Raw genomic sequence first — 23,457 nt, 5'->3', positions numbered from 1 at the left:
CCTCAGGAATCGCTGAGATGGCTGCTTCTAGCTCTCAGCGTTCAAGGGTGGTCAAATCACGACTGAAGTTAAGGTTGGATTTGCGAGCGAATAATGTCTAGAGGAGGGATCAGGATCCCTATCCTTACATGGTTTCAGCAAGTTGACATGGTGTATCTGCTCGCTCAGTTGACGATTTCGTTGTTTTACTAAATAGTCTGCAAGCCCCTTCCTCTCCTTAACCTCATAAGGGCCTTGCCAATGGGCCAGGAATTTAGAGTGGGAGGTAGGAACGAGGACTACAACAACAACATTTATTTATATAGTGCATTTTCATGCAAAAAAAGTAGCTCAAAGTGCTTTACATAATGAAGAAAAGAAAAATAAAAGACAAAGTAAGAAATTAAAATAAGACAACATTAATTAACATAGATTAAGAGTAAGGTCCGATGGTCAGGGAGGACAGAAAAAAACAAAAAAAAAACTCCAGATGGCTGGAGAAAAAAATAAAATCTGCAGGGGTTCCAGGCCACGAGTCCGCCCAGTCCCCTCTGGGCATTCTACCTAACATAAATGAAATAGTCCTCTTTGTATTTAGGGTTCTCACGGAAGGACTTGATGATGATGGTCATGCAGACTTCTGGCTTTTAATCCATCAATGTTGGAACATCCTGGTGCTTTAAGTAGATGGTGGTGGTGCAAACGGAAAAAGAAACAGAAGAGAGAGTAGGGATTAGTACGGATTTTAGAGCCACCATGAATGGTTATTCTAATGAATTGAATATACAGAGTATCAGGATTAAATTAAAGTGAATTTATGAGAAAGCCATGTTAAAATAATGTGTTTTCAGCAGTTTTTTTAAAGCGAATTCCTATTGGCAGGCTATTCCAGATTTTAGGTGCATAACAGCAGAAGGCTGCCTCACCACTTCTTTTAAGTTTTGCTCTTGGAATTATAAGGAGACACTCATTTGAGGATATAAGGTTATGATTTGGAATATAAGATGTCAGACATTCCGATATATAAGATGGGGCAAGATTATTTAAGGCTTTATAAACCTTAAGCAGAATTTTAAAGTCAATCCTGAATGACACAGGTAACCAGTGTAGTGACATCAAAACTGGAGAAATGTGCTTGGATTTTCTTTTTGTAGTTAGGATTCTAGCAGCTGCATTCTGCACTAGTTGCAAACGATTTATGTCTTTTTTGGGTAGTCCTGAGAGGAGTGCGTTACAGTAATCTAGTCGACTGAAAACAAACGCGTGAACTAATTTCTCAGCATCTTTCAATGATATAAGAGGTCTAACTTTTGCTATGTTTCTTAAGTGAAAAAATGCTGTCCTAGTGGTGTGATGAATATGCGATTTAAAATTCAGATTACAGTCAACAGTTACCTCTAAGCTTTTTACCTTTGTCTTGACTTTTAATCCTAATGCATTCAGTTTATTTCTAATAGCCTCATTGTATCCATTATTGCCAATCACTAAAATTTCAGTTTTCTCTTTATTTAGCTTTAGAAAATTACTATTCGTCCATTCAGAAATACAAGTAAGACATTGTGTTAGTGTATCAAGAGAATCGGGGTCATCAGGTGCTATTGATAGGTAGAGCTGTGTGTCATCAGCATAGCTGTGGTAGCTCACATTGAGCACTGAGATAATTCTGCCACAGTTGACATTCCGGGCAGGACACGCAAAAGCGGCGGACCTCCTCATTGATTCCTGGCCAAAAAAATCGGTGCTTGATACACTTGAGAGTCTTTTCGGGCCCCAAATGGGCTCCGAAGAGGTGGGTGTGTGCTAGCTCACAGACTTGCCATAGCTAAGGCCATGAAACTAGCAACAGGGAGCACACTTCCCCCTTGTGTTCAGGTACCCGATATAGGAGGTCATTATTCAGCACAAAGCGAGGACCCTGTGGCATAGGATGCTGAGTGCAAATGCATTCTTTATAAACTTAAGGGAGTCATCATTCCATTTCTCCCTTTTAAAAGAAGCTAGTGTCTGCCTGATTTGGAAGTGCAGTTGAGAAAGTGGGTTGGAGGCGACCTCAATGGGCGTGGTTTCCTCCTGTACCGCCACGGCGTCTGTCTTTGACATATTGGTGCGCGACGGCCCTGGAATGTCCACGTCATCAGTAGAGGCCGTACTCCACCCCTCATCTGGCTGTAAACACAGTGTGAAGTCAGCTGAGGACGCAGTCTCAGTGTCCATTACTAGGCCTAACAGTTGTTTAGGGAGGCGGAATGTTATGTGCTTTTACTGTTTGACCAGTCTCTCCCGAGTATCACCAGGGACAGAGGATCTTCCATGACGGCTACCGTCAGTTTTTTTAGCGCCCCGTCGCAGCTGACAAAGCACACGGCAGATTTATACTGACGGACGTCCCCGTGTACACAGGTTATACTGGTCTTCATTTTATGCTATTGTCGTGGCAACACTAAGTGGCTAGCAACAATTGAAATGTTACTGCCCGAATCAATGATGGCTGGTGTTTTCATCCCGTTTAATAAAACCTCCCTAGTATGTTCAAAAGCCAGAGGGTTAGCGAGAGCACAGCACCTCACAGTCTCTGTGCCTCCGTAGATCCCTTGCTCACCACATGACGACGCCCGCTGACAGATAGAAGGTCCCTGGGTTTACTCTATAGGGTTGCGATAGGACACTGAGGTAGGCACACAAGATCGTCCGTGTTCACAGGGGTTCCTTTCTGTTTCCTCTGGGTAGGTCACCGCCTTTACAGTTTGTATGATCTCGATTAATGAGACCATATTCTTGATTAGCCGACTCCAGGCCGGCTGGGCGAGGTCAGTCGGGAGGGCTTTAATCAGTAGCACACACGCTACTTGTTTGACTGTTTATCGGGTGTTATTTCGTTCGGGTTGTAGCCAACACCCGACTTGAGTACATAATTTAATGGCTTGGGGAGCCACTGGCAGTTGGGGATCAAACTCCCACTTCATCACTGTCCTTGCCCGCCAACCTGGGGTACTCCCACATTCACCAAGGTTCTTTCCCTTTGTGGGAGCTTTTGGAGCGGACCATTCACCCGGGAGTCCATAAACAGTCCCGCATGTGTACCTGTCTGACCCCAGCCCTATTCTATGTGCCCTCTGTCCACATACCCAGGGTTTTTTAACAGACCCTTGGTTCGAAGTGCACCTCAGGTTCCCTCCACCAACACCAACCGACCTCACCATGGGACCTCACGAACGGTAATCTCCCACCTGTTTCCAGTTGCTTAGACGGTGTGTCCAGGCTCCTCTAAGGGTTCTCTCCTGCTTCTTTAAGGAGTCCATCCTGCCGACTGAGCCAGTGTGAAAGAAACAGCCGGACACACAACAAAGGTTTAGGGCAGCCACCCATATAGTTTCCCTTGCTGCAAAAGGCTTTAAAGTTGCGTAAAATGTATAGGTTAGAGTCCAAAACAGAACTGATTAAGTATGGAAGATGAGTGGTGTTTATAGGTGGTTTATAGGAAGTGACGTCCTCGGGGCTGGGACAGGAAGGATTTCTCGTATTTGGTCTGCAGAGAGAAAAGAGAGAGGTTTAGTGTACCCCACTGCCCCCTGTCCTGGAATGGAATTGGCGTTTCCTGGTCCCTTTGGTTGACTCCCAAGCACACGTGTGGGACAACAGGCAGTACTTGGGTTTGCATTTTGAACTGGACAGCTGTGAGGGAGCCATGCTTACCTATCAGTGTACTGTAGCAGACTGTTACTGTAAAAAAATCATTTGTACTGATTGTAATTTTCATTAGAATGTTTATGTACTAGACGTCCCACTAAGATGCTAGCTTTATAAAGTTGAAAGATTGCAAGTCATCCTCCTTTAATGTTGCTTTCCTGAAAATGAGCCTAGTCCTAACTTTTCTTTTAAGTTGATTTTTTATGCCAGTGTAAAGACTGTAATAAAAACATTGTTATAAACACTGTTTGTCTCACAAAAAATGAAGCAGGTTTGTATTTTATTTAATTAAAAAGTCCAACAAAGACAACTCTGAGCCTTACTGTGCATTAAAAGCTTTTTTAAAATATTTGACCATTCCTAGTTCAGTTGTCTGTAGTATGCCACAAGAAAATGATAATGAAATATTTGCCGGGAGGCCTTTTTTGTTTCCCAAGTATATTGCTTCTGGCCTCTGGGGGGTTCCACTTCATATTGGATTAAGTCACCACAGGGAAGTTATACTAGTTGGACATAAAGATCTGAGCTTTATAATATAAGAAGCATGGTCAAAGATAACAATAGCATTATATTAACAAGGTTCAAGTGAAAGTAGTATTATTATCTTCACACAAAGTGTACTGGTGATAAAACAATATTGTCTTGCATGTGACTATAAAAATTTCCATAGGTCAGTGAGGTTACAATTCAAAAACATGTTAATATGGATCTCCACCCAACGAAGAAGGCTAAGTGGTTACAGAGCTCGGTCAAGTATGATTGTTCACATACAATATAATAGCAACTCACCCCTAAGAATTGGAAAACCTGTTTTTGCTAGTGTAACCAATTGCTGGCACCACTGAGCCCCAAACCCAACAATGCCCAACACACTAACAGGTTCAAATAATTGATTTTTAATCCACCATGCACCTTTCATAATAAAGCACAGCCAGTAATCATATGAAACAATTTCCTCATCCTTCTCTGTCCACCTCTAGTTGGGTGTTGCCTGCTGCCTCCCAACTTTGCAAACTAAACGGCTTCTGGTGACCCGGCATACTTGTAGGGAGCACTTCGTGGTTGTTTGGGAACCAGTCATCTCCTGATGGTGCCCACTTGCAACACCCAGGGATTCGGACAGGGCTGCATTTCAAAAGTCCACTTCCCAAGAATCCCTGCGAGTTTCCAAGCTGGTTTTGCCTCCAGCTGACCACTGCCACTTAAGGTATTGGGGATGGAACTGCTCCTGGCCTTTGGCTTCTGCTTGTCCTTCCCCTGGCACCTTATTTATTATTTTTTCCTGATTGTGTTTTAGTTGTATCTCTTTGTGTGAAAATGAATAATTTTTTTTCATTAAAATTTTAATTGCATTACATTACCACTTTAGAACCTTCTACGAGCACGTAATTTGTTGCTAAATGGCCTTGCCTGGTTGTTAAGGACCACCTCTAGGACTTGCATCATGAAAACTTGCTAATAAATTTCAGGAGCCTTTTGTCCAAGATAACAGACTAATGAACAAATGTAGTAAGGTGTTTTTTTCTAGCTTTAAGATAGTTTTTGGTTTTTATTTTGTTTTTGGTTTTATTTTTTATTTAATTTTAGTTTTTCACCTTTTTCTAATTTTAGTTTTTATCTAGTTTTTCTTTATTTTTTGTTTTTATTTAGTTTTACTTTTTTTGTTATTTTCTAATTTTAGTTTTTCATTCTTTTTTACTTTCTCATATTAGTATAGAGAAAGTATAAAAATCACGAAAAAGTTTGACCACAAGATTTTAATGAATCTCCTTGTTTCATGCACTCCTGAACATGTTTTGACCAATTTTGCAATTATGTGTGTGTCTGTGTGGAGATATAAGAACTTGAGTATGCTTTGAGCTAGATAAATGAAATTTGGCATTTTGTTATATCAAAATGTTAGTTTTGTATTAACTTTTGGGCAACATACCTCAATTGAAAGTGGTACTTTACCTGAACAAATTTCAAAATTTTTCAGATAAACTGGTACATAGCTAAAATAAACAATTGAAATTTTGTATAGTAGCTTTTCATGTGAAATTTTACCTTGATGAGGTGACTGAAAGTGGTATATTACTGACTACAAAAAGCAGTCTGATTTGAAATTTCAGTTTGATTGGATTACCTGAAGAAGTTCTTTGCCATATAAACTTGAATTATAAACAAATATATGTGATAGAAATTTTGTTTGAAATACACAGATATGAAGTTTCATTGTAATCAGACGTTAGTAGTAACTGCTTTACCATAGGTATAAAGAAGGCTGAGTGGAGAACAATCCAGATTTTATATGCTTTACAAAAGACTGGCAAATTGGCACTCATCAATGCCCTTAAGAAAATAACTAACTATAGTTAGTATACAGAAGTATACTTCTGATATTTGGTATGGATCATTATGACACATTTGTTAAAATAAAAGTTTATTGCCTCTTAGGATTGACATTTTTAAGGGCATCAAATTTGTTCTCTACCTTTTTTACCTTGAACTAGAGATTTTCTAGAATTTACTCCATCATTTTTTGAAATTTACTTTTTGCTTTTTTTTGGTTTTGTGCTTAAAATGCAGTACTTTTAGTAATTTAATAGTATTTGCGAAATTTTCTTCATTGTGTTGGTTCTGAATTTCCACAAAACGTTATTAATTCTTTGGTGAAATTACGTAACTTAGTGTTAGTAAGTATCTGTGTTCAATACTTATCATGTATGATTGGCTACAATTGAATACTAACGGTTGGTAAGTTTGTTTTTCATTGTTACACATTATTTTGTCAACAAAAGAAATTGGGTTTTATCTGTAATTACGGTGGTGGTTTGAACTAATTTAATAAATTACGATCAATAAAGTCATTGTTTTATAATTTTTCTAGTAAGAGATCATTTTTAATTAAAGTATAGATATTCTTTAAAATTTAAAATTTTGTAATTTACATACTGTACCATACTTACACTACGGATTTACTTCTTTGTGAATTGTATTTCATATGTGTTTTGCTTTTTCATCAGTTTTGTACTGTTTGTGAATTAATTGTCATTTCTTCTGATTTTCTGCGTTTTTTGCATTGATTGTGCTTTTTTTTATTACCTACATTTAATTTTTTATTTGAAAATGAGAGTTAAAAAGCAAACAGCAAACAAATCAGTTGCATACACATTTATGCTTTGAGTTTTCATATAAACAAAATGAAATAGTTAAAGACAGGGCTAGAATAATATATAATTTTGGGAATGTCTAATTGTTCATCTTATTTAGTCACAGTTTATTAACTATGTTGCACATATTATTATTTTTAAATGTTATGTAACTTATCAACAATGCAAGAAGTTACATGGTACAAACACAAAATAACACCGTAATCGGACATTTAACTAATCAGATAAAAAACTATGAAATAAATTTGAAATTTGAATAGGTACATATTTTGTTTCACAAGTTGACATATTCATACAATTATTATATAATCTCTATGTATACAAGAAAATTGAGTGGAGAACGCTCCAGATTTTTTTGCTTGCTTTTAGTTTTTCACAAATCACCTTTCAGTTTTTGTCATACCAAAACTGTCCACACAGACGCTGGCTTACAAGTGTAAAACAAAGTTTTCTTTATAGTTGTCAAATTGTATATCATTCATGTTATACCTATCACCTTAGTCAATAAAATTTTACTATCTGTGGCAAGCTCCATTTTCTGTTGATAATGGTTTCAAATTTAATCAGACAATGCAAGAATCAAATAAGAACTGTGCTATGATGTCATTTGTTACTTTAATCTACAACAAGTTTAAGCAAATTGTTACGTTGTTTCAAGCTTTCTTATTTCTGAGATTCCCTTTGTGAGCTGTAAGCGTAGCACACACATATAGTCTTATTTTATATTTATTTTTATATTTATCTGTTGATGCGGACTATATGTCATCTACTCATTTTAAAACCTTGAAAGAACATGTGTTTCATGAATTCTTAATTTGCTTATTTTTTAAAATGCTATTGAGGTTATTACTTGAACTGGGCTAGTAACAATAGTAGCAGAAATTAAAACACATATAGTACATTTCATATATATAGCACCTTTCTCATGTTCATAGCACTTTGACAAATAGTCAAAAGAATTCAGTAGAAGTAAAAGCAAAGATGACATTAATAACACAGGATACAAATGAATTTCAAACATTAGTAAATATTTAAAAGTCAAAGTTCTGAATTACATTTGGAAAGAAACGGAAAAATAATGAAGTTAACCATCAGCAAATAACACCATTTTTGCACAATTTCATGTAGGGGTATAAATGTAGATGTTATAATCGATAAGGAGCAATGAATAGGATAAGTGCAGATTTCATTATAGGTTTTACAGTCAGGTGCTGGATGGCATTGACCATTTAATTGCTGTTCATTTGCTGTTCATTACAGATCCATGAAACCCAGTGTGATTTCCCTACACAAGATTGTGTCATCTCAATTAGAGATGCAGACTCCTAAAGGTTTTTTTTTTTGCATGACATATGAAGATTGCAATCTGCAATCACCCATATAGTTCTAGAGCTTTACCAGTAATAAGTTGTATGTCAATGTTAGACAAAGAAAGTTTGCAGCACAAACAGATCTGTAGAGTTTACTTCAATAGAACAGATTTGGTACATTACTCTTGTTAAAATAAATTCTGAGCAGGATAGTGTACTTCAGAATTAACAATGCTGATGAGCTCCTAAGCACAGTACATCAAAATCCTTTGTTAAAAGCTCTGTAATGCTGTGGAATTATATTAAATTATTGCAGTCTGTCCATTTGCTATCGATGCAGCTCTGTTACACCTCACCACCCACACTGGAACATCAGCATTGATAATCTGATTAAAACTAAACATACGTGTAACGTCAGCTCAATTGATAACATTGACTTCATGTTACGCATCTGCAAAAGTATTATAACCAAACAAAGTAATGTCTGTACAATATACGATTAAATTGCTGAAATTCAGCCTTCTTTGGTATATAACATTTTTTCCATGCTAAGTACTGACTGAATTTGAAGCATAGAGGTGGCTAATCAATCTTGAAAAATCCTCCATGCATCTAATGTTCAAAATATATAACTGTATTTTCTAAGGTATATGTATGTATTATAACCAAACAAAGTAATGTCTGTACGATATAAGATTAAATTGCTGAAATTCTGCCTTCTTTGGTGTATAACATTTTTTCCATGCTAAGTACTGACTGAATTTGAAGCGTAGAGGTGGCTAATCAATCTTGAAAAATCCTCCATGCATGTAATGTTCAAAATATATAACTGTATTTTCTAAGGTGTATGTGTGGCATGTTTGAATTTAAACACCTTTTTTATTGGAGTTTAATGAAAGTTGTCTGCAATTCGCTGATAATGGGTTATCCATGATTGATAGTTAATTAATATACATAAATTATTTAGATAGAATTAGTGCTGGGAGGTACAGTACTGTGCAAAAGTTTTAGGCAGGTGTGAAAAAATGCTGTAAACAAAGAATGCTTTCAAAAATGGAAGTGTTAATCATTTATTTTCTTCAACAAAATGCAGTGAATGAACAAAAGAGAAATCTAAATCAAATCAATATTTGGTGTGACCACCCTTTGCCTTCAAAACAGCATCAATTCTTCTAGGTACACTTGCACACAGTTTTTGAAGGAACTCGGCTGGTAGGTTGTTCCAAACATCTTGGAGAACTAACCACAAATCTTCTGCGGATGTAGGCTTCCTCACATCCTTCTGTCTCTTCATGTAATCCCAGACACACTCGATGATGTTGAGATCAGGGCTCTGTGGGGGCCATACCATCATTTCCAGGATTTCTTGTTCTTCTTTACGCTGAAGATAGTTCTTAATGACATTGGCTGTATGTTCGGGGTCGTTGTCCTGCTGCAGAATAAATTTAGGGCCAATCATACACCTCCCTGATGGTATTGCATGATGGATAAGTATCTGCCTGTATTTCTCAGCATTGAGAACGCCATTAATCCTGACCAAATCTCCAACTCCATTTGCAGAAATGCAGCCCCAAACGTTCAAGGAACCTCCACCATGCTTCACTGTTGCCTGCAGACACTCATTATTGTACCGCTCTCCAGCCCTTCAACGAACAAACTGCCTTCAAATTTTGACTCATCAGTCCAGAGCACCTGCTGCCATTTTTCTGCACCCCAGTTCCTATGTTTTCGTGCATACTTGAGTCGCTTGGCCTTGTTTCCACGTCGGAGGTATGGCTTTTTGGCTGCAACTCTTTCATGAAGACCACTTCTGGCCAGACTTCTCCGGACAGTAGATGGGTGTACCTGGGTCCCATTGGTTTCTGCCAGTTCTGAGCTGATGGCACTGCTGGACATCTTCCAATTTCGAAGGGTAATAAGCTTGATGTGTCTTTCATCTGCTGCACTAAGTTTCCTTGGCCGACCACTGCGTCTACGATACTCAACATTGCCCGTTTCTTTGTGCTTCTTCAAAAGAGCTTGAACAGCACATCTTGAAACCCCAGTCTGCTTTGAAATCTTTGTCTGGGAGAGATCTTGCTGATGCAGTATAACTACCTTGTGTCTTGTTGCTGTGCTCAATCTTGCCATGACATGAAACTGTCTTCCACAACCTCACCTTGATAGCAGAGTTTGGCTGTTCCTCACCCAGTTTTAAGCCTCCTACACAGCTGTTTCTGTTTCTTTTAATGACTGTGTTTCAACCTACGTGTGACATTGATGATCATTAGCACCTGTTTGGTATAATTGGTTGATCATACACCTGACTATAATTCTACAAAATCCCTGACTGTGCAAGTGTACCTATAAGAATTGATGCTGGTTTGAAGGCAAAAGGTAGTAACACCAAATATTGATTTGATTTAGATTTTTCTTTTGTTCACTCATTTTGCATTTTGTAAATTGATAACAATAAACAGTCATTATTTATATTTCTGAAAGCATTCTTTGTTTACAACATTTTTTCACACCTGCCTAAAACTTTTGCACAGTACTGTATACCATTTCATACCGAAAACCGTTTTTTATTTTTGTTATGATATGGATTTTTCTTATACCACAATACTGGTTTAAATAGCCTAAACAATGTTCGGAAACTGTTTATGGAGGGACCTTTTTCACTGCTACACCGCTAAACATGTGTGTAGAGGAGTACATGCGTTTGTGGAGGTATTGAGCGGTGAAAATATACAGAGAACATTCTGAAACTGAAGCTGTAGCAGGTGATAAAGTTGAACATGATGACAAAGAACTTTTGCCGAATACAGGAGCCATGTCTGGTGATACTTTGGTTTTAAAAGGTCGGATGTGGACTAAACAACTATTTACTACAAATGCAACTAAAGTTGTCGCCGGAGGCAGCAACACAAGCAATTTGCTGCACCACCTTAGCTGTAAACATGCTTTGGAGTACCATGAATGTATGGAACTAAGATTGGCACCCCCCACATCCTCCGGTAAAACTGAAAAAACTAGATGACACTCGAGTCAGACGTTACTTGTAGACGCGTTTGCTAGAGGTACTGCCTACGACAAAAAAAGCAAGCGGTGGATCAAGATAACCAACGTCATTACAATCCATATAACTAACGTGTCAATTGACAGAGATTGTTAACATTAACAGAAAGTGTGTTTGGTTTACAAAAAATATTTACGATTTATTCCTTTTCTATGACAGTGCAATACAACTTTTGACAAACACCTCAGGATATTTTACTAAGTCTAAATGCCTCTTTGGATGGTTGAAAATATGTTGTCAAAATTATAGTGTTGTTTGCAAAATTTGTTCAATAAAAAGGTTCTGTATTTTGACTGCAACTGTCATGCAATGTGATTCCTTCTGTTCATTAGTGCCACCCCCTTGAAAACTATCACTTTATGGGGCCATGTATACCTGTATTAATCCTTGCGTGCACATTAAAATGTTTTTTTGTACAATGTGCAATTCTCATGACAGTGGAGAAGGTTATTCTTAGCCAGTCTACTGCAGAAAATGTGGTTAACATCCACTCATGCATGGGAAAAAATACCGTTGAATACAGTGAAACTGGTATAATTTTGAAAAATACCGTGATATAGAATTTTGGTCATACTGCCCAGCACTAGATAGAATTATAAATAACAAGCTGGTTAAGGTTACAGATGATACCAAGCTAGGTGTATTGGCAGATAATCTAGAATCTGTTGAATCATTACAGAGCGACATGGACAGCATACAGTGTTGGGCAAAATTGTGGCAGATGAAATTTAATTTAAGTAAATGTAAAGTAGTACAGATAAGTAAAAATGTTAGATTTGAATACTCAATTGGTTATCTGAAAATTGAAAGTACATCATATGAAAGGGATATAGGATTTGTTGTGAACTCATCACTATCAACTTCAAAAACAGTATTCTGAAACCATTAAGAAGGCTAATAGAATGTTTGTTTATATACACACAAGTTGTGGAGTACAAGTCAAAGGAGGTTAGGCTGAAGCTTTATAACACACTGGTTAGAAACCTTGTGGAGTTCTGTGTGCAGTTGTGGCCTCCAAACTGCAAAAAAGACATAGAAGTGCTAAAAACAGGAATACACTGGATGGGTTATGAGGAAGGATTAAAGGAGCTGAGGCTTTTTTAGTTTAAGCAAAAGGAGATTAAGAGGTGACATGATTGAAGTGTTCAAAATTATGAAGGAAATTAGTACAGTGGATTGGAACTGTCACTGTTGAAAAGGATACAGATGAAAATTTGTAAATTTGGGTAAATTTCACACAAACATTAGGAATTTTTTTTCACACAGAGATCCATAAGCACATGGCATAAGTTGTCGAGTAATGTGGTAGACAGTAGAACTTTATGGGCTGTTAAAGCTACACTTAATTATGGGAAAATTAAGTGGATAGAGCAGGAAGCTTTGTTGGGCTGAATAGCCTGTTCTCATCCAGATTTTTTAATGTTCTGATCGTGGCCAATGAAATCCACAGAATAAGTTAATGACAAGAGACGAGGCTTTGGTATTCCCTCTCAGTTTTAGAAGGGAAAGCCAACTGATAAATGAAACAATCAATAAAATCAAACTTCCACATGTGCATGAATCAATACTCATTTCTAACCAAACTTACTACAGCACATTTTTTAATAATATTTAATGAATGTACACCGGCACCTGCACACTTGCATGTACAACTTTTTTTTTTTTTTGTATAGCTTTAGTTTTCAGAAAATGTTTCATTTTTGTTTGTTTTGGTTAACATCATGATTATTTTTTCGCTAACGACATTTTTTTAATATATTATATATAAATAATAAATGTAATAAATTTCATAAATAAATATATGATATATTTTTTATATTTGTTTTAGTTAATGGGAATAACACTGGTACGGTTTAGTAATCTTGTTTCTAGTGTATTGACTCTGGTTAAAAAATAGTACTCTGGTGAGCAACTTTTTGCAATCCTTGTCCAACTACAATTACAGTTTAACTGTTTAGTTTTTCAGAACAAATTGAAGCGTTTCACAAAGACATTTTTCATTTGTTTTTGATATAATTTTTGAAAGAAATGTGCAACTTCTTGTTTGCTGCTAATAATGGCTTATAATTTGCTCTACAAGCAGATCATTCAGTGTGGTTAGTTGAGGTAAAAGGGTGGCAAAAGGCATCCTTGCCACAGACAAACAAAGTCACTTTATGTTTTTGCAACTGTTATAGCAATAACATAGAAAGACTGAACACAGACCTGGCATGTTAATTCTTGCAAAAAAATGTTTGAACAGGTCCTCATAGACAGAAATCAATTTTTCCAGTTTAAGATAATATAGAACATCACTTTCTCACTTAGTTTATGTATGGTGGATTGGGATTTATCCGGTTGAGCAGAAAAAAGTGCAATTAGTATAAATTTTGAAGTTTATGCCAGTCCTGCATTTAAAGTTCAAGCATGCTCTAACTGCAGCACAGCCCTGTCTGCTTTAGTCCACAGACTTTGTATAGGACTGAGAATCGAGTTTGATTGGAAACAAAAACACTGTGCACATTTTCGTGTCAGTGGAGCAAACCTGCATATCTGTCTCTTTAATAGGTGAACCCCAACTATAACTAATGCATTCTTTTTTGGGATTTGTTTTGAATTGACCTGTTATAGCTCTTCACCCTTGTATACTACATCAGAAGTACGAGAGTCTTCATTAATTCTGCAAGGTACTCAGAATGGTTGGACAGTACTGTCTTTGTATGTATAGGTGAATTCCTCTATTTCCATATTGCAGCACAGGGTGGCTACCTCCTTTTCAGATTCAAAACTTTTTAATTGAGAAGATCCATGAACTAACATCAGTTACAGATTTTGGCTCCCTGGAAGCAAGATTCCCTGAATCCAGACAACAAAAAGAGATAAGACTGTAATGGTCTCATATTAACATTTTAATCTCACTTTTTACATTTATATTTTAAATATAAGTTTAAAGCAAATATGATTGTTTTGTTGCACATTCTTATCTGTGTTATCTTTTTCTATCTATTATCAATATTTTTATCCCATTTGGATTAATCTTCTGTTTTTTACACTTTTGCTGTTTTTTGACTCATATCTATTTCAAAGTACTTTTCAAATATTTCTAGCCTTTCATCTGCCCCACTGCTTTTTTTCTTCATTTGTTTTCTCCTATGTACAATAACTGACACTTTTAACACCAACTGTACACTTCAATCTCTTTTTTTTTCTGGATTGAGTTCTGCCATCTACACCTGATTAAATTTCTTCCCCCTCTTTTATGCTTTGCCGCACTTCCTTTCTAGTGGGAACACTTCCTGGCTCATCTAGTGGTCATATCTGCTTAATGTGTTTTTCTGTTTCAAGTTTGTATGTGAAAACCTTTCTAGTTCAAAAATGGCTGTAATGATGACAGATTTGACTTACTGTCTACCCATTTGACAATGTCTGTTGCAGATGCTGTAAGCAATCATCAGCCCCTTCAGCTACTCCATGTAAAATACACTTTTGCCTTATGCAATTGCAAAAAACATTCTTTAAGAAAATAATTGTAAAACGTATTGCATACTGTAGCTCTTTAATATCAGCCATAAAGGTTTTGAAGCAAGTACTGCAGAAGGAGTTTACCTTGTGTATGGGTTAAACAAGCTCTGGCATGCAGCAAAGCCAGTGTCAGTCTTGTCAATTATCATAAAGCCATAATATAAGCAATATTATTAGTCAATTCCAAGTTTGGAATTGCTAATAAGTCTGAAGGTACCTTTGATATCTGTGAAGATTTGGTCTTTAACTGTTTGTATGACTTCACCTTTTAAGATAAGTTTTGAGAAATACAAGTAAATTACGTTCATCCAAAGTGATTTTCAAACAAGCTAGATACAGTGGCCTACATATCTTTGTTCTCCTTATTTATGGCTACAAACCACCTTTTAAATACGTATATTAAATTAGTATGGTGTCACAAGAAGAAAAATGTACCTTAAAGTTATTTTCAGTTACCCCTACCCTGCTGAAGTGATCGAGAAACAGAACAGAATTAATACAGAATTAGGTAATTTTCCCCAAAGACTTTTATTCAGCCACTTGTGTTATTTAAGTTTAAAATAATATTTTTTTTTTCTAATTTTAAATACAAGGGGAGTAGTTTGTTGTTTTTTGCCATGAGAGTCTGGTTGTGATTTGAGCAAGACCAAACAGCATGCTGGTAGTGTAGTTAAAGTTATCAGAACAAATTTTAATTACTCATTAAGTAGTCAGTAGTGTCCCATCTGGTGCCACTCTAAGGCTATGTCCACACTACTACATTTTCATTTAAAAATACCTTAACCCTTGGAGCTACAGTCAGTGAAGAATCTTGGCCTCCCTTGTGTGCCCATTCTTGTTTGTTCCCTATTTTACTCTTCCAATCCCACGTACTCAGATCATTTACAACATCATTCCACCATCTTTTACTTGGTGATCCTGTTCATCTTGTTCCATCTGGAACTCCTAAATAAATTTTCTTGACACTTCTCCACACTTTCATCCTTTCAAGGTATCCTACCTATCTTATTAATGCTGATTTCACTTTAGCCACTAAATCAGGGTTGCCATATAACACTCACCTTTGGTTTGTCCTCCTCAAAATTGTTATTTCTTACACTGCCAGCCTCCTTTCTAGTTTCTTGGTCAACACCCATTTTTCTGCCCCATATAAAAAAATCACTGGTATTATTACTGATTTATACATCATAATCTTTGTCATCCAGCTTAACTTTGCTGACTCTAAAATATTCTGGAGTGCAGTGTACTTTAATTGGGGATGATAAATACCTTTACACTGTACCATTCCTTTCTCTCTGGCACTATGAAATATTTTGTCTTTATCCTTATATAAATGAACATTTACAATAAAGTTGGAAGAAAATGTTTTTGAACCCCTCCAAGTAAGCTGGATTTCTCCATTAATTACACAAAAATATTTTCTGATCTTTAACTATTGTTTATTTTCAACAATACAGAATCCCAGTATTTAATTAAAAAATGAACAATGAAAAGTGCAATTTAGAGCTTTTCTTTCCTTGTTCTCTAGCGTCCCAACAATCTGTAAGTTGCTTCTGACCATTTGTATGTAATTCAATGAAGTGTAGAGAAAAGCTGTGTTAGCATGTTTGTGCCAATAAGAATAAAGAGGTTGTTTCTCATGAAAAAAAACAGCTGTATTGTCATCATATGTCTCTGTCTCCTTTCAGTATTTTCAGTGTAGAAATAAGTTGTGCCTATGTTTTCCATTCGCAACTTCATATAACAGACTTATCTTGGTTAACAGTTAATTTTGCAAGAGGTGAATTCCTTTTTCTTAGGTTTAAAGCACACATGATGTAGAAATAGTTTTAGAAATAGTTTAACTTATAGACAGTTTCATAAAAAAGGCACGCACTTTCTATTGTTCTTTAAATCTGTGTGTTACTGATATGAAAAGAATGATCTCCACCAAAGTGAATGAATCGATTTGTTAAGCTGAATTCTTATTTTACTTCAGATATTTCTGTGGGAGCAAAATCTTGAACAATTCCACATGGAACTCTTTCGCTTTCGATGCTATATATCAAGTTTACAAGGTGGAGAGTTGCCTAATCCAAAAAGACTTTTAGCATTTGCAAGCCGACAAACTAAAGCTGCCATGGGACGCCTTGGGATATTTTCTGTATCCTCTTTTCATGCTTTGGTAAGTTCATTACATTTCTTTATACAAATTGCATTTGATTTCCATTCTATTAATTTGTGATATTCTTCATAATAAGTGAACTCTTACTTTTTTATTTTTTGGTACACATCTTGGTTCTTAACATCTGGAGCAAAAGTTGTTGCAATAGGTATATTTCATGTTCAATAGCAAAGTGACACACACCAAAATAAATAATCTCTACCCTCCTTACCAGCTGCAGCCATTAAAAGCTTTTGCACTAAATAATAATTTTATATGAAGTTCTGGTAACATAGTTTACAAATTAATGCACATGCATATAGTTTCAGGGGTACAGCAGTAGTACAAAGGCAAGAAATTCAATAGCGTTATGTTATTGTGAAGCCTTGTGTCAGTCAGCTGAACAACCCACCTGGAATAACTTGCTATTAGAACGAGGTCTTTGATGATTGCAGCTTTCAAACGTACATTGAAAAAAAATGTGTGTCATTCAGTCTTCTGCATCCTCGTTGGTGTAAGATAAAAAATCTTAAAACAAGAGGCTACCACCACTGCAGGTATCCAAGTGTGTATCCTAGCATCATTGGAACAATCTGCATGAGAACAGGCCATTCAACCAAACAAAGTTTGCCAGTCCCTCTCAACTTAATTCTTCCAAAATAATGACAAATCTAGCTTTGAATGTCCCTAAAGTCCTTGTTATTTCATTGCTTCCCACATCTATGCTCCAGCTTTACCTTGTCCTTACTCTTCCCCTTCCCATTGCTCAGCACAATCAAATACTTGTAACTGGCATTAAATATATTATTTATTATTAATATTTTTTAACAAAAAATTGCAGAATAATCATAGTCCTAACCCTGGGCACTATGTATATTTGGCCAGAGGACTCAGTTATTTGGAACTAAATTATTACCAAGAGTTAATCAGTTATGAGCTCAGCACCTCTCTTCACTTGAGTGTAAACAAGATCAACATAACTACAGAAACATGTTTATCATTTACATTTTCCCTAAGGTACTCTACTACCAGGCACATTTGCTAGCTGCCTTATGTGTGAAAATAGTGCACGCAATGGAAAATCCATGGTTAGCACAGAAAGTTAAACAATTCACCCATCAGATTCAGATCCATCTGGGTATTCTAATTATATATTGTTAAGAACATTTGTGAAAAGAGATGAAAAACTAGATGCTGTGTGTAACTTCATATAGAACTGTAATAAAGTACAGAACAGGGCATGAAGCAGCAGCATCAGCATCAGTGAGTTCCATGATCAGAATATGTTACATTGAGTTAATTTGATTTTCTACACAGACAGAAAATATCTGGAATTTGTTTGTACCATGTAGCAGTGCAGGTATCTTCTTAATAGACTGCAGTGATATTTTATTGGGTTGCAGTAGTGGTTGGTGAAAAAAATTTCAGTTCGGGGTGCAGCTTTTGAAGGGGTCGAAATGAAGCAGAACTTACCTATTATATAGTGCCTTTCACATCTATTTATTATACAGTGCCTTTCATTAGAATATTAGAACAGTCCAGACGAGCACAGGTCATTCAGCCCAACAAAGCTCGCTAGTCCTATTCACTTAATTATTCTAAAAAAACATCATGTCTAGTTTTGAAAGTTCCTAAAGTGTTAGTCTAACATGCTACTTGGTATCGTATTCCAAGTGTCTATGGTTCTTTGTGTAAAGAAAAGCTACCTAATGTTTGTGCGAAATTTACCCTTAACAAGTTTCCAACTGTGCCCCCGTGTTCTTGGTGAACTCATTTTAAAATAATAATTTTGATCCACTGTACTAATTCCCTTCATAATTTTAAACACTTCAATCATATCACCTCTTAATCTTCTTTTGCTTAAATTGAAAAGGCTCAGCTCTTTTAATGTTTGTTCATAATTCACCCCCTTTAGCCCTGGAATCAGCCCAGTTGCTCTTCTCTGGATCTTTTCTAGCGCTACTATGTCCTTTTTGTAGCCTGGAGACCAAAACTGCACAAAGTATTGCAGGTGAGCCTGTCTTGGTATCATCTTCAAACTTAACCAGCTTGATACTTATATTCCTATCTGTATCATTTATATATATATATATATATATATATATATATATTAAAAATAGCAGTGGCCCTAGCTTAACATCAGCCAGTTTGGATAAGGTTCCTCACACGATCACCCTCTGCTTCCTGTGTCTGAGCCAGTTCTGCACCCATCTAAACACATCACCTTGTACTTCAACTTATTTTAGTTTGATGCCCAATCTCTCATGTGGCTCCTTATCAAATGCTTTCTGAAAGTCAAGATAAATATCATATGCTCAACTTTGATCACATCCTTTTGATGCTTCCTCATATAATTCCGGCATGTTAGTAAAACATGGCCTCTCTCTTCTGAACCCATGCTGACTGTTCAGAAAAACTCCTGTACTTGCCATGTGCTGCTCAATCTTATTCTTAATAATTACTTCCATTAATTTTCCTGTGATTCATGTTAAGTGTACTGGCTTATAGTTGCTTGGATCTGCCTAGTCACCCTTTTTTATATAACAGGATAATATTTGCCATTTTCCTGTTCTTTGGAATCTCCCCAGTATGTGGTGACTTCTTAAAAGTATGTGTCAAGGGTTTATATATGTACTAGCTAGTCTCCTTAAGAACCCGAGAGTAAATATTATGTGGTCCTGGTGATTTGTTTGATTTCAGCCTATTTAATCTGAGCATAACTGTCTGTCTATCTGGTCATTCCACATGCTCTTGTGGTCCTTGAAACTTCAGTCCATGGCATCCATAGTCCCCTTATTCTTCCCATAACATGCCCTATAGATGCGTAAATGAAGAGGTGCACGTGCCACCCAAATTTTATACTACACCTGTCTCTAAATTGCCAAATCCTCTGCCATCCTTCCCAGTTTGCCATTCTGTCAAAACCCATACTGTAATGTCTGCACGCACACCTCCATAATCTTCCAATAACATGGACTTCTGTCTATCCTTTAACACATAGCATAAATCCAATCCAAATCTTATTCTGTTTCTGTTAGTAGAGTGCCCAGTCCTTGGCCATTTCCACTGTATTCCATAAATCCACGTCATATAATCACTAGTCCTCTAGTTTTTCTCAATTCTTGCATCATTGTTTATCATTTACCACACCCACAGAGTCATTCTCACTCCAATGTTATTCTTCAGTTGCTGCCAGTCTGCCATTTTCCTATGCAGATTTACCAGGCTTACCTCACCTGGGCACAGATTTGCATTGTAAGATCCAAAAACCCCATCTAAACCCAGAGGACAATTGCAACCTAAATCTTATTCTGCCTTTACAAGCAGGATACCTAACATAAATTTCACCCTTCTTTCCTTCAGACCTGAAAATTTCTCAATTACTTTCTGATTAAATTGAGTCATTACTCTAAGCCTGCATAAAAAATAATTAATCAATCTCCGACTATTGTCTAGAGCAGTGTTTCCCAACCTTTTTTCTGTAGTGGCATGCTTTTTGTAACCAATATCATTCCAAAGAACACCACATTCTAGTAACTTACAAACACACATACTCTATATCTCATCTACTTTTCTGGATAGGATGTGTTGATTTTTGTTCATTTCTTTGTTGTTCCTTCTAATGACATTTCTTTGGCCTTCATCTTGCTGTTCAGCAATACTAAGCCTGCCAAAAAAATTAGCCTGATGCTGTTGTCTAGATGACTCTGGCTACTTTCATGCCACTTGCATTTTTCAGAAAATGAAGTTTTAGATCTCATACCCATGTCATTGTCCACAATGCTTTGGTACCATCACTTTGAAACTGCTAACTGGATAAGCAAAAAATGTATTACTTACACCACACCAAGTTAGCCAACTCGGTCATAACAAGAACTGGAGAAAGTCCATGTGTAAACTCATCCTCCAGTTCTTAAGTCAGGTCCATCTGGTCCAAGCTCCTTTATCTTCTTTTTTACTTCATGTGAAGAAATTATGAAGGGGTGTTTCATTAAAGAAAAAAAAAAAAAAAACTAATTTTGTTTAATTTCTGAAGTTCCGCTTGAAGTTGCCATCAAAGTTGTACTCGTTCATATCTGTAGTTATGTAACATTAAAGGTGGATGTGAACTGTGAACCATTGGCGTCAACATGACATAGAGCATCGATTGTCCAATCACATTAGATTAAAAAAAAAAAACTAAAATGATACTAATTTGCTGCCAATAAATGTGGGTGTGTCTGGTGCACAAAAAGCTGTGTCCCCAGGAAAATCTGACAGCAACCGATTAAAGGGCAACCTCAGGTCACCTGCTTGCCAAAAGATTAAGGACTTATATAGACTCTCATTTGGCTGGCCTCCTTCACTCTGAAAATAAGGTATTCACACAGTTTTTTTTTTTTTTTATTCACACAGAAATTACAAAAAAAAAACCAAATACAAATTGGAACCAATTTTTAATGGATGTCGATATGCACTGACACCAGGCACGTTGTACAAATAAATTTATTTCATGATTATTTCGCATTAATTAATTTAAGTAGAGTCTTTAACATATTGGAGCGCCGCCCCACATTACAAGTTGCCACAGATGGGTCATAATTTGTCCTTATGTTACACCTTGTGCAGGAAATATGAGTTAATATACAGATTTATGCTAGAAGTGTGCCTATGTGAGTTGGCTGCTTCTTTAAAGGAGTACATGGTATAGCAGAAATCTGTCTGTGGAAAAGAATACTACTGACTGGAATATGTCAAATAGCTCTCATTGTGGCTATACACAACTGGCCTGTCAGCAAAAGTTGTAGCATATATTTTTACTTTAAGAGCTAAAGGAGCTTCAGAAGAACACATGGGGAAAACATCAAGGTGGTGAATCAAAATGTTGTGTTTGTAACTTTCTGTTTATTTATTATCTTGCCATGCAACAATTTAATAATTTTCATCAGAAGAATATGATGGTTTACTCACACTACCCGATGTGTCTGTAGCATGTTGTTATATGGTACATTTAATGCACAGTATGCTTATGGATGGAAAATGCACCAGTCAAGTTAGAGCATCATCTTTAAAGCTTTGGTATTGTACATTAATGACCATGCTGCAAGAAGTACTTACAAGACTTTGATGTACAAAAATCAGCTTTTTCAGATCAGAATTGTTAGTGACCTTTTACTTTTGACCTTTTTAAGTTTGGTGCACCTTTCTTTCATTCCTTGCTCACTCTTTTTGTTGAATCATTCATTTAATCATTCATTCATTTTCTCAACATGTTTTTTCTCCTTTTCAAGGTGTTAGTTTTGATCCATCTAATCAGGGTAGCTGGTTTGCTTCCTTTCGCTCAGCACTCAGTGGTGACTCACCCCTGAAATCATGCCTTGCAGAAGATAGCAAAGTCTTAGGCTGTTTGCACTGAAATCATCATCTCTGTCATCATTTTATAATTCTGCTTTACATTTTAACATAGTTTTGTGCTGCTGCTTATATGCAGTGTTTCACTTTTTCCTCAGGATATTTTTTTATGTGATATAGTTTCAATGAAAATGGATTACTTCAGCCAAGGTCTCTATGCAAAAGTTTAAGTGCAAGGGCTGGATTCCAGTCTTATGGCACATAGTAACACCAAACCTGATCACAGTTAAAGAATGCTGATAACACAAAGCCATATGTCATAGAGAAAGCTCTATATGTAACGTTTGCTGCCAGCTACTCTCCTTTTTTACTTTTGATATCTTTTGTTATATATAATAAATAAATTAATTCTGTGATGGTTTTATCGCAGTGCGTTATAAAATTTAAGCATCTCAAAAATACACTTAAACTTTTAGCATATGCACTAGTTTGTATAGGTTGAATAATGTGGCATGTAACCTGTGACTGTATTGGTGAAAGGTTTAGCATGCTTGAGTTTATGGTGGTAAGTTGTATTAAAGACTTTGATTTATTTTCAGTTTCTGGCAACTCTTGGAATATCTGTTTTGCTATGTAAAGCATCTAATGTGTGTGTACTTTGCTTACGGGTGCTATTTAAAATAAGACATTGATCGAAAATGTAGTTTAAATCACTTCCTTATACCATTAAATTGTAGAAATTTAATTTTTTAGTTGCTTTCTTGATATGAACATTTGCACTGTATATTTTTGATTTGTCAAAAGAAAAGTATTGTGACAATGTTTCTTTTCTGTCTCGTTACACCAGGTGGCAGCACGTACAGAATCTGGTGTGAGGAGAAGGTCTCAGGTTATCTCACGATCAGCCAGCAGAAGAAGAAGCCGCTTTTCCTCCCTCTGGGGATTGGACACTACCTCAAAAAAGAAGTTAAAGGGTCGACCCAGCATTAATCAGGTGACCTAGTAGTGATAAAATAAGTTCAAGGAGGATGTTAATTTGATGATTTGAGCACTACATATAGAAAATAAGTTGCTAAATCTATAGCACATACTGTATTGCTCAAAAATTGTAAATATAGTATGTCAGCAATTAGCATACTGAATACCTTGAGCTGAAGTGCCTCAGTACCAATCTGTTCTAGAAATTTGCATCTATGAAATGACTATAATGCACAGTACCCTTCTCATTTGAATGTTTTCATTTTTCTTTGATTTACCCTCTGCTCTGCAGTTTAAAATTACAAATCAAACAATTCA

At 36.3% G+C, this 23,457-nt stretch overlaps 1 protein-coding gene across 5 annotated transcripts in view; it reads left to right on the top strand.

Moving 5' to 3' along the window:
* The window catches only part of LOC114641433 (TIAM Rac1 associated GEF 1), a 471,138-nt gene that overhangs the window by 170,657 nt on the left and 277,024 nt on the right, over nucleotides 1-23,457 (top strand). For all 5 annotated transcript variants that reach the window (XM_051925737.1, XM_051925739.1, XM_051925738.1 and 2 more), the window contains exons 7-8: nucleotides 16,666-16,851; nucleotides 23,009-23,155. In XM_051925737.1, the coding sequence (XP_051781697.1) occupies nucleotides 16,666-16,851; nucleotides 23,009-23,155 (333 nt within the window). The remainder of the gene's footprint in view (nucleotides 1-16,665; nucleotides 16,852-23,008; nucleotides 23,156-23,457) is intronic.

This window comes from Erpetoichthys calabaricus, chromosome 4 (assembly GCF_900747795.2).
Source record: "Erpetoichthys calabaricus chromosome 4, fErpCal1.3, whole genome shotgun sequence".
In the NCBI taxonomy this organism is placed as follows: Eukaryota; Metazoa; Chordata; class Cladistia; order Polypteriformes; family Polypteridae; genus Erpetoichthys; species Erpetoichthys calabaricus.
Note: the sequence above shows the minus strand (reverse complement) of the source record. Positions and strands in the feature narration are given on the sequence as shown.